Raw genomic sequence first — 15,165 nt, 5'->3', positions numbered from 1 at the left:
AGGACAAGCAAACACATACTGCGGCAAGGCAGGAGGACCTGTTGCTGAGGCACTGAGCTGCTGTCTTAGAGGTGCTTAAATGGAGCCAGCATCTGATGTAATCAGAGGGTGCCACAGAGTCTTTCCTGCCACGGGTCCTTTAAGATTCAGCGTTCTTTCCTGTGAAGCTCCCAGGAGGAGGAGGAAGCATGATGGCATCCAAGGTGAGTGAGGCCATCTGCGGGACAGCCCCACAGTTAGTCAAATGTGACAAAATGCTTCTTCAAACTGTCTATCTAGTTTTCTCTCCCCAGGAGATAGATTGTCGCCAGTTACAGCCACTCAAATGCTCCTTGGACAATCAAGTAACCCAGAAACAGTTTGAACTCTGGGGACTCCTATTATAGATGTGTTTGCAACACCATTGAACAAAGTTCTCATGTACTGCTCTAGGATACCAGCAGAGAATAATCTGGTGGCAGAAGCTTTCTCAATTCTGTGGAACCAAGGACTGCTATACTCATTTCCTCCAATTCCACTTATAACCAAGATACTTCAGAAGCTAAGAAGCAAGAAGGGTCAAATGATTTTGACAGATCCACTGTGGCTTTGCCAAATTTGGTTTCCATGGCTACAATGCTGAGCTATTCAACATCCAGTAAAATTAATTATATTCCCTTCTCGCAGGACAAGCAGGATGGTAGTCCTCACATATGGGTGACATCATCAGGATGGAGCCCAATCACGGAAACACTTTTGTCAAAGTTTCTAAACTTTGACTGGCACCTACTGGGCAGGCCCATCATGGCACTAACCCTGCATCCAGCAGGAGTCCCCCTTCAGTCTCTTTTTTTTTTTCTTCTGCGCAGCAGTAGCCATGCGGGTTAAGGAGCTCTCTAGAGATTCCTGACAGGAATTTTTCTCACGGAACTTATTTCTAAAATTTCAAAAAAATTCTACCCCATAGGGGTCCCCCTATTGATTCTGTAGTCCGCAGTCATCAGGTAAGGCTTTACCGTTATTTACGGTCGATTCCCATCGAGTTTTCCCTTCGGGGCCTACCGGCCATCGACTGCATCGTGACTAAATTTTTGTTGAAGCCATGGTGGCTGGTTTTTGTCGGTGCCCCGATTGTCCTCGGACAATGTCCATCACAGACCCGCATAGGGTCTGTGTGTTGTGTTTGGGGGTCAGACCACGATGTCTTAACTTGCACCAAATGTGCCCAAATGACACCAAAGGGCCATAAGGTCCGCTCAGAGAAGATGGAGTTTCTTTTTTAGGCAAAGCCACAGACTCCATCGAGCGCTTCGACATCGTCTGAGCCGGTGCCATTGACCTCTCGCCAGCAGCGAGACACCGATGCTGTCCACCCAGCAGCAACTACTTCGAAGGCATTCACCTCTTCCTCTTCGGCTCCAGAGAAGGACCGAGGGAAACATCATGAAAGTGTCAACACAGTCATCGTAAGGCTCAGTCTGCTGATCCAGGCAAGCCCTCGGCATCTGCGTCGAAAGAGCCTCCGACAAAGAAATCCCATCCAGAGAAGGCCCCATCCTCCTCTGCGACTGGGTCACCGAGGCGTTCCACCACCTTCATTGGTGCTGGGAGCCGCGACTCCACTTTCACGGGTGGACCCTCCGGCTACGCCAGTGCTGCCTCCTACTCCGGAGCTGGGGTTCCTCGCCCCAGGCTTTCACGAGGAATTGGACTGGATGATCCAAGAGGCCATCGGAAAGGCACTGCAGGGCTTCCAGCCTCCCTCGACACCGATGCCAGCTCCAGTCGCTGACTCAATTCCCACGGCACTCACACCGCTACTCTGCAGGCTGGATGCGTTGATCAGTGCCCTTCCACCGATGGAACTGAGGATACCAGTATGTCAAACGCCTTCCACCCCGATTCCTTTGTCATCGGACGATGAGGAAGCACCGAGGCCGGAACCCATGCCCAGGCCATCTGGGATCTTGCCACCGACTCGCCCATCGATGTCGCCAATACCATCGATACCGCATCATCCTCAATCGGTGCCACCATCAATGCCGTCTGTGCCTCCTCCGATGCCGTCGGTGCCTAGACCTGATCCTTTGGCTATAGCACCATTACTTCCCTCTGGAGAGCCTATGGGAGCAGGTGATCAGCCTTATGACCCTTGGACCGATGATTTTTCACAGGATTCTGATGATCTACCTTCAGAGCCATTTCTCCCTGAGGAGAGAAGACATTCTCCTCCAGAGGACCTGTCCTTTATTAATTTTATAAAGGAAATGTCTGAGGCCATACCATTCCAACTTCAGATGGAAGAGGACTCCAGACACAAGATGCTGGAAGTGATCCAGTTCGTAGATGCACCCAAGGGAGATCATGTCCATACCCATTCATGAAGTCCTCCTTGACTTGTTGAAGAGGAATTGGGAGCATCCAAGATCTGTACCACCGGTGAATCGAAAAACAGAGGCCACCTACCTGGTACACTAATTACACATACAAGAAGAGTATTAAATACATACAATCTTGAAATACAATATCTGTATAAATTTTATTGATCTCACACAATAGCTAATATATCCTATCTAGACACTTTAAAACTATCTATTCATCCCATCCATACAATCTCACACATTCATACCATTTAAAAACATGAATATCTGTAAACATAATGATACTATAAATATCAAAACAAACACTTATTAATGTATACAACCTCAAGAAGTTCGTGAACACCACTACTAAGGAGTGCTTCTTCAAACTCCAAGTCCTCAGAAACCTAAAACCACTCCTTCACTTCCAAGATTTCAGACTGGTACTTCAATCAGTCATATTGTCGAAACTGGACTATTGCAATTCCCTTCTACTCAGTCTCCCAGCCTACTCCCTAAAACCCCTTCAGATGGTTCAGAACTCCGCAGCCAGGCTACTTACCAATACCAAAAAAAGGGAACACATCACCCCTACTCTTCAGAACCTACATTGGCTCCCCATCAAATTCAGGATCCTCTTCAAGGTACTCACGAATATCCATAAAGCTATCCATAACCTCACCGCCCTCCACACGTCCACTCAACTAAAACCACATACCTCGTCTATACCAATCAGGAGTGCCTACAAAGACACCTTGTATGCTCCCCAAGCCAAAACATCACTCAGAAAACGCGACATATCAACAGCTGGACCACATCAATGGAATGCGTTACCCCCCGACCTCAGACGAGAATCTTGCCCTTCTGTCTTCAAAAAGAGACTGAAAACATGGCTTTTTAGCCAAGCCTTTCAGGACACCTAATCTCCCTTCGCCTTTTACCTCTCTCTCCTAAACGAACACTCCAGCTGGACACCTCAGTCCACTTCTCAGTTCTTCTGTTTGCTCTAGCTACCATTTCTTCTGTTTCAGAGATGATTTGAGAGGATTTTATTTTTATGTCATGTTAAGATGAGTTATATGATTTTTAGGATATGTTCAGATGAGTTTTTGACCTGTTTCCACTGTTAACTGGCACCAATGTGCCTTGTACCGCCCCTGAGTGAATGTTGAAGTTTCATTGTAAACCGATATGATTTGTATTTTTACAGGAATGTCTGTATAGAAAAAAATAAAAATAAATATATTGCACTATTTCATCACTGTTTCATTACAATAGATATCATTTCCCAATCGGTCAGTTCAAACAATATTAACTGAGAACAGATTACTCTTTGAATTATTTCAACCCCAACTAATCAAGTGTTTCCAAATCAAGATAGAGTTTCTCTTTTCAATCCGCAGTACTCTCAAATTCCTTCCGGTCCATAACGATCAAAACTCCTCTCGGTCCGTCAAAGATCTTTGTTTCACCCCCTACCTGGGGCTTCCTCAGGGACTTAGTCAATGTAACAGCGTTCACTTCCCACACCTACTTCCAAACATAAACACAATATAAACACTCTATAGCTGTCTAATCACACAACGATATTTGATATAATTCACCCATACTAACCTTTTAAATACCAGTTTCTCAACACACAAGTTTATCGTTTCAGAAACTCCGGTTTAATAATATCCATTGCAATTTCAACGTTAACTTCAAATTTTCATCTGTTTATCTTTGAACCTTACTAATTAATAGTTCTTTGAGAGTTTCTCAGCAGCGCACATTTTGACTGCTACCCCAGTTCGAATACACACAATACCTGTACTTTCCTTCTTGCATTGGTTACCAGTCCAATGGTGGGTTAAATTTAAAATCTTAATCCAATCCATAAACTGATTTATATTACCCCTCCTTTGGATCAGTTCTGTATTATGGATTTATAAACCATCTAGGTTGCTTAGATCTACAAATTGTACAAATTGTAGCCTTTTAAAGGTACCCCTGCCAAAATTATTACATCTAGTCGAAACTCGCAGTTGGGCTTTCTCGGTTGCAGGTCTCTTACTGAAGCAACTCTCTTACTGAAGCTCTTTGGTTGATGGCTGATATGTTGACATTTAAAAAGGCACTTAAGACTTACCTCTTCCATGAAGTATTTTGCTTGGAAGAAAAATTCTTATACAGATATTTCGGTTTTAATAGTGGTCAGGCTTTGTATGATATTTTTGAGCCCTTAGGCCTGGATATTAATGCTCCTATAGTACCTGAATGTAAACAGATGTGATATCTCAGATCGAATGTCGGTATATAAAAATAAATAAATAAATCTGTTGTTCTGCGTTGTTTTGTTTTAATGTTGATTATTTGATTGTGTTTGAAATTTTATGGATATTTCATTGTTCCTCACTTTGATTTTGTAGAATGCAAGTAATACATTTTTTAAAATAAATAGTACTTGTCCTGCTTGTTCATGGAGAAAGCAAAGTTGCTTAACTGTAACAGGTGTTCTCCATAGGACCACAGGACAAATTAGCCACCCAATCTGACCCTTTTCCCCTTGGGGTTAAAGATCAACTTGCTACAAAGACTAAGGAGACTTGCACAATGGCAACTGTTTGGGAATACCCGCACCTATTCTTAAAGACTTTCTTGGGAGAGCTATCTGTCTCAGAGCCCTTGGATGATGACATCCACTTGTGTGGCTGATTTGTCCTACTGTCTACAGAGAACACCTGGTTCAGGTGAATAACTTTGCTTTCCTTGCGCTTAGGGTTCAGTATGTCTTGTTAAAGGGATACTGCCAGAGCTGGCGAAACAAAACCTTTTCTAAATTGTTACTGGTTTACAACTGAAATTCAAAATTTTGCAAATTTCTGCAACTGGATTAACCTGTCCTGCTGTATTGGTTGCTGTAGAGTCAGTGTTGCTTTAGTTGATAGTAATGCTGCTGTAGCACCATTGCTTGTAAGCATCAGCTGTGGCAACGAGCTGCATATCCTACAACTATAAAAATGTCTTATAAAAAGGTAAAGTTTTAAAAGAAATGCAAGACATAACTGAATATATTGGAGCAAATAACACTGGAATAACATTATATTTAGAGAACTGGAATCTACTCCTTTTTACATTCAGCAGATAATTACTCTTTGAGAGGGACATAACTTTATTTCTAAACCCTGCCTGTACATCCAGATATTCATCTTTAGACAGTTTATTGACAAGATTATGGAGTGTGAAGACTGGAACTCAGGAATATTGAGAGGTAAAAACAGTCCTGAAATGGAGATTAGAGGCAGAATTTAGGTTAGCAGTTGCTGATTGCCCTTATTGAACTCAGCCCTTGCTCCTATGTATAGACTAAAATTTCTGTAAACAGCTGTGCAGAAATGGCTAATACACTTTTAAAATTTTGAGAAGATAGGATTGGTAAGGCAGGTAATGCTTTATGAATAGAAGAAACATCAAAATCAGGAATTTTGTTTTTTATTTCCAGGTATTGGCATCGATCACTAAACCCTAGAAAACTGGTAGAAGTGAAATTTTCTCATTTGAGTAGAAATATGACTTTACAGAGAACAATGAAGCTCTACAGGCTGCCAGATGTAAGTTCAGTTTTGTGCTCAGAGATCTTTTGTGGTTACTGAAACAGCCTACTATCATTTTTTTCTATCTGTTATCAAACAGATATCTAATCAAACAGATATGAAACAGATATCTAATCTTATAATTTAATCTCATTATTTCCCCGCAAGCTGTATGTTATAATGCACTCATGCTTTTCAAGTCTGCTGTAAATCCAAGTTTGTTGAATGTTTGTTTATTTATATTTTGTATATTTATTCTTATATTTATAATAATTTTATTTTAAGTCGTTCACTGCTTTATCTATAAGTTCATACGAAGTTAGCCCTGTTATCTGTACCCTCTTGTTTGATGTAATTTCCAACTTTGGTTCTATGTAAACCGACGTGATATGTACTAGTACAGGAACATCGGTATATAAAAGCCATAAATAAATAAATAAACACTTGGAGAGAGAGAGACATTCACATGGAGCCCGCTGAGGGAGAGACTGAATTTCTGTTGGTGCACATCAGCCTCCAGACTGCGCACACAGTAACTTTTTAATAAGATATTTTCTAATGGTTGGTTGATCCTTGTACCATATTTTAGTGCTATACAACCTTGTGAGTAGAGGTATCTCAACTTGAAATCTTTTGAGTCTGGAGTTAAGGTGCCTCAGAAGTCAGCTGCTGTAGTAAGGGGACTTCCCTTTGGAAGAAAAGGAAAAAGGTGGCCCATGATTGCTATATAGCTCATCAGGACTGAGTGCAGGAAATGTTTTGCAAAACAAGGGCAATTCCAAAGAACAGCTCTGTTTTTAAAATTATAAATGAAGTGATTTCAACATAGTGCCATATCTGAGACATAACTTTGAGGGAAAAAGAACTATTGTATCACATATAGCTTATTTTGTTTAGTGCTATGAGGTAGATTAGACAAAGAAACCAGCAAAAATAACATTTGTCTTTCAGACGTACAAACATCAAGGGGGCAATTTTCAAAATGCGTTTTGCTGCAAAGTCTACATGTATTTTTAGACTTGAGCTTTATTACCAGTTCTCAAAGGGAAAGTATTTGGGTTCTTTCTCTTTGAAAATTGCCTTGAGACTTGCAACTGATTTTTCTGCTGAGTATTTTTTCTTTCCCTGAAAAATATGGCTAGTTTTGAATGTGTTAATCTATGGGGAGTTTCATTCCTCACCCCTTAGGAAAACCTCCACTGACTGCAGATAAAAGTTTGTGCATTGTGACATAATATACCGTATTTTTCGCTCCATAAGACGCACTTTTTTTCCCCCAAAAGTGGGGGGAAAATGTATGTGCATCTTATGGAGCGAATATTAAAAAAAAAACTAAAAATCTAACGACCCCCCCCCACCTTCCTAACTCCCCCAAGACCTGCCAGCTTAATTTACTACAACCCCCCACCCTCCTGACCCCCCCAAGACCTGCCAAAAGTCCCTGGTGGTCCAGCGGGGGTCCAGGAACGGTCTGGGAGCGATCTCCTGAACTTGGGCTGTCGGCTGCCATTGGTCAGTCCCAGTGACATAGTGAGGGCATAGGGCCGTCGGCGCCATTTTGTTTACTGGCAGCCGACGGCCCAAGCCCAGGAGATCGCTCCCGGACCGTTCCTGGACCCCCGCTGGACCACCAGGGACTTTTGGCAGGTCTTGGAGGTGGGTCAGGAGGGTGGGGGGTTGTTAATTCATTTAAAGGGTTGGGATGGGGTTTTTTTGGGGGGGGAGGGGTTCCCAGAGAAAGAAAAGTTTTCTGATCTGGGGAGTGGACCGAAATGGCCCTCCCCAGACCCGAAAACAAAATGGGGAGGAAAAAAAAAGCTATGCGCTCCCCTAATTTGCTCCATAAGACGCACAGACGCCCAGGAACAGAGCCGGTTTAGCACAAAATTATTTTTTTTTATTTTCCCCCTCTGAATCCTAGGTGCGTCTTATGGTCAGGTGCGTCTTATGGAGCGAAAAATACGGTATGTACTTTTACCTGGATGTAAGCTGGGCAATTTTCAAAGAGTCCTTTTACCTGGGTACATAGCTACTTACACAGGTAAATTAATTTTGAACATTGACCTCTGAAAATGGCATTTCCCTGAATGTACCCAGATCAGTCAAGACTCTTGGGTTTTGTCTCCCTTCCAGCAGATGGAGACATAGAAAGCTTTATTGACACTGCTACTTAACCACGTGTGCCACCTGCAGTTCCTCAGTGTTTCTCTGTCTCCAGCAAATGGTAGATAAGAGGAAAAACCTCAGTTCTGCAGTCTGGGCAATTTTTTTTTCTTTTTGAGCCTTCCTCCTGGGGGTTTTTGAATCCTGGTGGGTTCTTCCTTATCTGGTTGAGGTGAGCGAACCAGGTGACCCTTGTGTGTGCTCGGCCCATGCGCCTATGGGGTGTAAATCTGGTGGTCCAGATCCCCCCCCCCCCCTTCACAAGGCCGCTCAGGCGGCTGCAGGCTCCAGGTATGCTTTTGGTCTGAGGCAGTCTATTCTTTTTTGTAGACTTTGTGTCTCAGGGAATTTGAGTAAAGATTTGGGGGGGGGGGGGGGGAAAGAAAAGTGAGCTATCAAAAGAACCGAAGGCAGTAGCAGCACGGCTCAGCTGTGAGGGCAACTTCCTCCTCAGTGTTTGGCGGCTGAAGTAGTTTTATTTTATTTTTGTTTTTCTCACGCATGTGTTTCGGGCAGCTTCTCCCGGTTCACAATGGGCCGCGGCTCAACTTGGTCGCGGCTTAGTAGGCATGGGCTATACGCCATGTTCAGAGAGCAGGGAGGGCTCATTTGATCACCCTACAGCCGCAAAAATAGTATTGTAGGGCCTCCGCTTCCGTTTTGGCTTCACTCTGGGCTCTGGCAGGGGTGCTGATCCTTTCCTGATAAGCGTGGGAATGGTGGCCATCTTGGATTTGCTTTTGACTGTTCCTGCGCTGCCGGGGGGGAGGGGGATGCTCCCCCATGCTTGTCTATGGCCCGTTCTGTGTCTGGGCGCATTCAGGGGAACTTTGAAGAGAAAGGGAGCGCCATTCTGCCGGTCTCTGGCTCTTTTACTGCGGGTCTGGAGTATTAAGGCCACTCTCAACAGACTTTGTGCTGCTGCTACATGCTGCTTACCTGGCCAAGCAGCAGGCAGCTCGTGTGGCTAGGGATTCATGGTCCCTGCAGGCTCAGCCAACAGAGGGGTGTACGGTTGGCCCAAAATAGATTTGTTCTCGGAGACAACGGGTTTCCCTTGTCCAGAGGTTGCTGGGTTCCCCCCTCAGGTTCTGGCCTGGGGGGGGGGGATGAGTCTGGCGAAGCTCCCGTGAGGGCAGAGGAAGCTCCTGACCAGGATGTTCTGGTAGATCCAGTGGCTGGATGTGAAGGGGATGATCTAGTAGTCCTGGTCCCTGAAGAGTATGACCCGAAGGTAGTATGCCTTTTTAGAAAGGAAGATTGCTGCCTCTGGCTTTTCAGATTCTAGGGATTAAGAACCCCCAGGAGGATTCTGATTTGCAGGGGGCGGATCCGGTCCTGGATGGGATGCGGGGCCCCTTGATGGCCTTCCCATATCACAAGTCGATAAAGAAGCTGGTGGAAGCAGAATGGGGAGCTCCCAGTTCCGGGTTAACGGTGGGAAGGGCCATGGTGAAGCTTTATCCATTGTCTGAACAGGCATTGGAACTTTTTGCCCTCCTTGAAGTCGTTACTGCAGTTTTGGTGGTTACTAAGAGGATGACTATCCCTGTGGTTGGGTCCGCGGCATTGAAGGACATTCAGGATCATAAATTGGAGGTTGTTTTTCTGGTGATCATCTGTTTGGCTAGGAAGATTCCTGAGTTGCAGGCTCTGTTCTTTTGTGACCCATTCCTTCAGATTTCAAATTTGGGGGTCTCGTTGAGGACAGTACCTTCTTTTTTGCTGAAAGTGGGTTTGGCATTTCACGTGAATCAGACAATGGAGCTTCCAGCCTTTCCTATGGTAGTTGCATCCACTCCTCATGCGAGGGAGCTCATGTTGTTAGATGTGTGAAGAGCTTTGTTGAGGTATCTTAAGGTAATGAATGACCTCAGGAGGTCAGATCACCTTTTTTCTGTGGAGCGGTCTGAAAAGAGGTTTCAAGGCTTCTAAGGCTATTATTGCTTGTTGGCTTAAGGAGGCTATTGGTTCCACTTACATTATTCGTGGTTGTCCGGTTCCAGAGGGATTGCGTGCTCATTCTACACATTCTCAGATGGCCTCGTGGGCGGAGGCTCAGCTTATTTCTCCACAGGAGATTTGCAGGGCAGCGACTTGGAAGTCATTACATATTTTTGCAAGGCACTATCGTCTAGACATGGGAGATATGGGTTTCCCATCCTTTGGCAAACCAGGAGTCTGAACTGATCTGTGGTACTACAGGAACGAAAACTAGCAAGAAAGAACCAATTTTCCTTTCGCATGGCACTAATAATTGCCCCAAAAATAGTCAACAATGTCTAATGCAACAGAAATTAACTATCATAGAAAACACATTGCCAAGTAGGTTCAACAAATTAGAAAATACAGAGAATGTCTAAGAAATTTTTTAAAGAAAATTTTTAAAATAAGGACCTTCATACCACCTTGCGGATACTAAAGCAGGAATTTTGTCTGCCAGTCTTTTCACCGCTCAAAGTACACTTTAATCATCTATCCAAAACTCAAGTGAAATTTTGTATTTTTTTTTATTTTTAAACTTTTAAGTAAAAGATACTTCCCCATTCAGCAGAGCCCAACATGATATCACATTTCTCCATAACTGCCTCAGGGGCTGTCAATTAACTCTTGTACAGCGGGAAGAGTTTGTATCTCAAAATTAAATGTCACAATTCTCTGTAAAAAAAAAAATAAAATAGAATTTGAAATACGGTAAGCAAAATGGCACCAGAAGAAGAATATTCATTCAATTTAAATTAACATTAGTATATACTCACGAGTGCTCTGCATTTATGTGAATACTTCCCATCACTACTTTGAAGTGAATATGCTAATTACATCTATGCCAATCAAGACGTCCGATACGTGAAGGACGCCAAGCATACATGCATCGCATTCTCCCCATGTATGCTCTGTTCCTTCTCCAAGTAGCCTTGTGCACTTGTCACTTGTCGTGAGAATATATTAATGTTAATTTAAATTGAATGAATATTCTTCTTGTGGTGCCATTTTGCTTATTTCAAATTCAATTTTTTACAGAGAATTGTGACATTTAATTTGGAGATACAAACTCTTCCTGCTGTGGCGAAACGTGATATCATGTCGGGCTCTGCTGAATGAGGAAGTATCTTTTACTGAAAAGTTTAAAAATAAAAAGTACTAAATTTCACTTGAGTTTTGGACAGATGATTAAAGTGTACCTTGAATGGTGAAAAGACTGGCAAACAAAATTCTTGCTCCAGTATCCACAAGGTGATATGAAGGTCCTTATTTTAAAAATTTTCTTAAAAAAAAAATTTCTTAGACATTCTCTGTATTTGCTAATAATTACCAGCAAGCAGTAATGGATTTATGATGACGCCCCTAGGCATGGTTGGTGCTGTCACCCCCTCCCACTCCCCAGGCTGGACATCAGGGAGCAGAAGGTCTAAGACACAGTCCCCTAGTTTCCTGTGGCAGCTCAGTGGTAGATCCTGTAGCAAACATTAAAAAAATTCTGAAGCAAATTGGCAGACATTTCCATATTTTATATTGCATTATAAAAATAAAGTAGTTTTACACCATAATTATTTGTATTATTTATTTAATTTTTATTGGGTGAAAAAAAGTTATATTAAGAATCAGTACAAGGAAGAGACTTCAGGATGTGGAGAAGGAAGAGTAATGGGGCGAGGAGAATGTAAAGGAAAGAGGACTAGGGATGGGGAAGAGGAGAGAGAGAGGGAGGTTCTTGGATTGAGGAAGGAGAGGAGGGAGCAGGAATTCCAGATCTGGGACATGCGCGCACACATGCACACACACACCCCCCCCCCCCCCCCCCCATACACACACATGCACCCCACGCATGCGCGCACACGCCCCCCACACACCCTATTAACAAATCCAAGCCTGCCAGTAAGGCTCTTTGTGCCTGGTGTAGCATGAGGCAGTCTGTGTGCTAAAATTGAAACATCCACAATGAGCAAGCAACTGTAAAGGTTCATATTTATTTCAATATAAGATCTTGGAGTTGAAAAAGATTTTTTTTTCCCCTTATGGGATGAGTTGATTTCAGTTCCACAGCAATTTTCCTTCTTCTGAATCACCATGGAAAAAGAATTGCCAAAGTGTTGGTAATTCTAAAAGGTCAAATGCCAGGGACCAAGATTGTTCTTCAGCCTGTATGACAGTTGCACTGGAAGAATGTACACCCAATTGAAATACAAGGCCACTGTAGGAAAGCTTATAACATTACTTCATATGGCTTTGCTTATAGAGTTGTTATAAATTTGGAGGCATTTAATATTTTGGTTGGAGCAGCATAAGTCTTATCAAAAGGCATTGATGTACAGGAGCTTTTGAGACCACATTAGTCCCTTAACATCTGATGGAAGGGCTCCGTGTGGTCTCAAAAGCTCTATACAATGACATCTTTGGATAATTCTTATGATGGGTTAATAAGGGATTTCACAACATACAAAAAATGTATTTTAGTCCAGAACAAGTAGTCATTAGAACACCATGCTACAGGCATTTTACAATGAGATGTATCCTTACCTCAGGTACAGTGGATTATTGTGTGTTCTGTAACCTGTTTCTTGTTCCCGTGCATAAGACCCTTTCTTCCATGTTATTTTTTTTTGTTGATCTGACAAGGCCACAAAAACGTCAGGTTTGAGACCAATGGAACGGAAAGATATCAAAGCTGTACAGCAGTTACTCAATGGTTACCTGAAGCAATTTAATCTTGCTCCTCTATTGGACGAAGAAGAGGTGGCTCATTGGTTCCTTCCTCAGGATCATATTATTGACACCTTTGTAGTAGAGGTAACTAGTGTAAATCCTCAAAACTGTGAGCTATTGTGAAATACAGTATGTGACAGCAATTAAACTTCCCACATTGGTAGGGGGTAATAATTAAACACCGCAGGAAAAAGTACCTACAAAGATTTGTGCCTATTTTTCCTGCTGGTACTTTTTCCATGGGTAGATTTTCAAAGGGGTACGCGCGTACCTCCCGAAAACCTACCCCAAACCCCCCTGCGTGTGCCGAGCCTATTTTGCATAGGCTCGGCGGCGCGCACAAGCCCCTGGACACACGTAAGTCCCGGGGCTTGCAAAAAGGGGCAGTCGGGGGCGTGGCCAGTGGGCGTGGTTAGGGGGTCGGGGGCGTGTGAGCGGACCAGGGGCGTGGCCGAGTTCCCCGACGGTGCGCGTAAGTTACTACTGCCCAGAGGCAGTAGTAACTTCTCCGATAAAGGTAGGGGGGGTCTAGATAGGGCTAGGGGGGTGGGTTAGGTAGGGGAAGGGAAGGTGCGGGGGGGGGGGGGGTAGGAAAAAAGTTCCCTCCAAGGCCGCTCCAATTTCGGAGCGGCCTCGGAGGGATCGGGCAGCACGCAGGGCTCGGCACGCGCAAGTTGCACAAATGTGCACTCCCTTGCGTGCGCCGACCTCGGATTCTATAAGATATGTGCAGCTACGCTCATATCTTATAAAATCCAGCGTACTTTTGTTCGCACGCGCGTATGTTTTTAAAATCTACCTCAATGTGCGTAGTTTTGAAAATACAAAGCCATGTGTTGTTGCTTCCCCAACTTATCTCCAGCACAGGGAGAACCTCTCTACTATGCAAGTAAAAGTAAAACTTCAAACATACTTTTACCTGTATTAAGGAGAAGCAGTTTTCAAGCAACCCATTTCCTCAGGTAAAATGCCATTTTCTGTGAAGAAGTGGCTGATTATTGCCATCTATGGGGCAATTTTCAAAACTTTGTGAACAAGTGATAAGTCTACAGGTGCTTTTACCTACAGAATTGTCATCATTTTTCAAAGAGAAAGTATGTGCATACTATTGGTTTGAAAAGTATCTACAAAGATGTTTACCTACTTTTTCTGACCCAAACAATGTATATAGTTTGAAGATTCCAAACCTACACGAGTTGTTTTCTCCATGCGTAGCAGTACTTTATCAGTCACACAAATGAATGACGTTATTTGAAGCACCAACACAGATCATGCTCTTTTTGCTCAGGAAGACCTAGATGTCTTTGAGCATGGGCAGGTGTTCCCACACAGCTGTCACTGCATGAGTCTATTCAGTCTCTCTTCTCTTCCACGAAAGCAAAAGGATGCATCCTCTCTCTCTGCGCATAGCCTCTCCATCTATTTTGGGGGGTAAAACATGTTTATTGATAGTTTTCCACACAACACATGTACTTTTTCAAGTCTCTTTAAAAAAAAAAAAAAAAAATTTCTTCCTTTACCATTCTTTGATTTGGCTCCATCTCTCTTCACTGTTAGGTAAAAATCTTTTTAAACAGTTGTTCAAAATATGACTTTCAGATGTCCAGTCTTGACTTCCACGACTACTACCTGTGCTGCCTTGTCTCTAATTGTGCAGCCTGTGACCACATGTCTCTCCAGGCTCTATCTTACAGAGATCTGAAACATTATCTAAATTCTCCACCTGTGAAGAGAAAATTATCCGAGACACCAGTATCTAAATCAAATAAAACTTTTGGAGTCTTAAAGTATATCCAAACTCCATCAGATGGTAGCAGTTCTATCTACAGAGTTTTTCAAGAAGGTGATACTCCATGCTTACAACATTACCAATAGCCAGAAAATTAGAAATTAGATCTAAAATATAAAGTCCAGTCATATCTGGGTTACAGGAAGATTCAACTTCTACATGAGTCTTTGGTTGTGAAGTCAGCCCTCAAAAAAACGTAATAAGTTCCAAAATACACTGCAGTACCCCTCCAGGGAAAGAGACTAAGATGTTGGGTAATATTGCAAAAAAAAATCTGTCGGCCATGTTAACGTCCAGGATATCAGTTCACCAGATTCATATAGTGCAATATATTTTGCACCAGTTGGTTCAGAAGAGGTCCTGAGAGGTTCCACATTGGAGATTTCCCTTTTTAGGTGTATAACGTCTTCCAGAACTGAGCAAATCTCTTCTCAGCTTCATTCGATTCTCAAGACTACTTCTTAATGAAGCAGAGAAGTGCACAAAGCATCTTATATGTTCATCCTATGCCATATATGACACTGCCTCAAGAACTTCCTTCATATCAGTAGGGGGCAGGAGGTTAGCTTGAATGAAGGCATCAGGTCCATGTACAGGA

At 43.1% G+C, this 15,165-nt stretch overlaps 1 protein-coding gene across 1 annotated transcript in view; it reads left to right on the top strand.

The window, feature by feature from the left end:
- The window catches only part of NMT2 (N-myristoyltransferase 2), a 188,454-nt gene that overhangs the window by 119,489 nt on the left and 53,800 nt on the right, over nucleotides 1-15,165 (top strand). The window contains 2 exon segments of the mRNA XM_029588818.1: nucleotides 5,821-5,929; nucleotides 12,692-12,862. Of these exon segments, the coding sequence (XP_029444678.1) occupies nucleotides 5,821-5,929; nucleotides 12,692-12,862 (280 nt within the window).

This window comes from Rhinatrema bivittatum, chromosome 2, assembly GCF_901001135.1.
Source record: "Rhinatrema bivittatum chromosome 2, aRhiBiv1.1, whole genome shotgun sequence".
Lineage (NCBI taxonomy): Eukaryota > Metazoa > Chordata > Amphibia > Gymnophiona > Rhinatrematidae > Rhinatrema > Rhinatrema bivittatum.
Note: the sequence above shows the minus strand (reverse complement) of the source record. Positions and strands in the feature narration are given on the sequence as shown.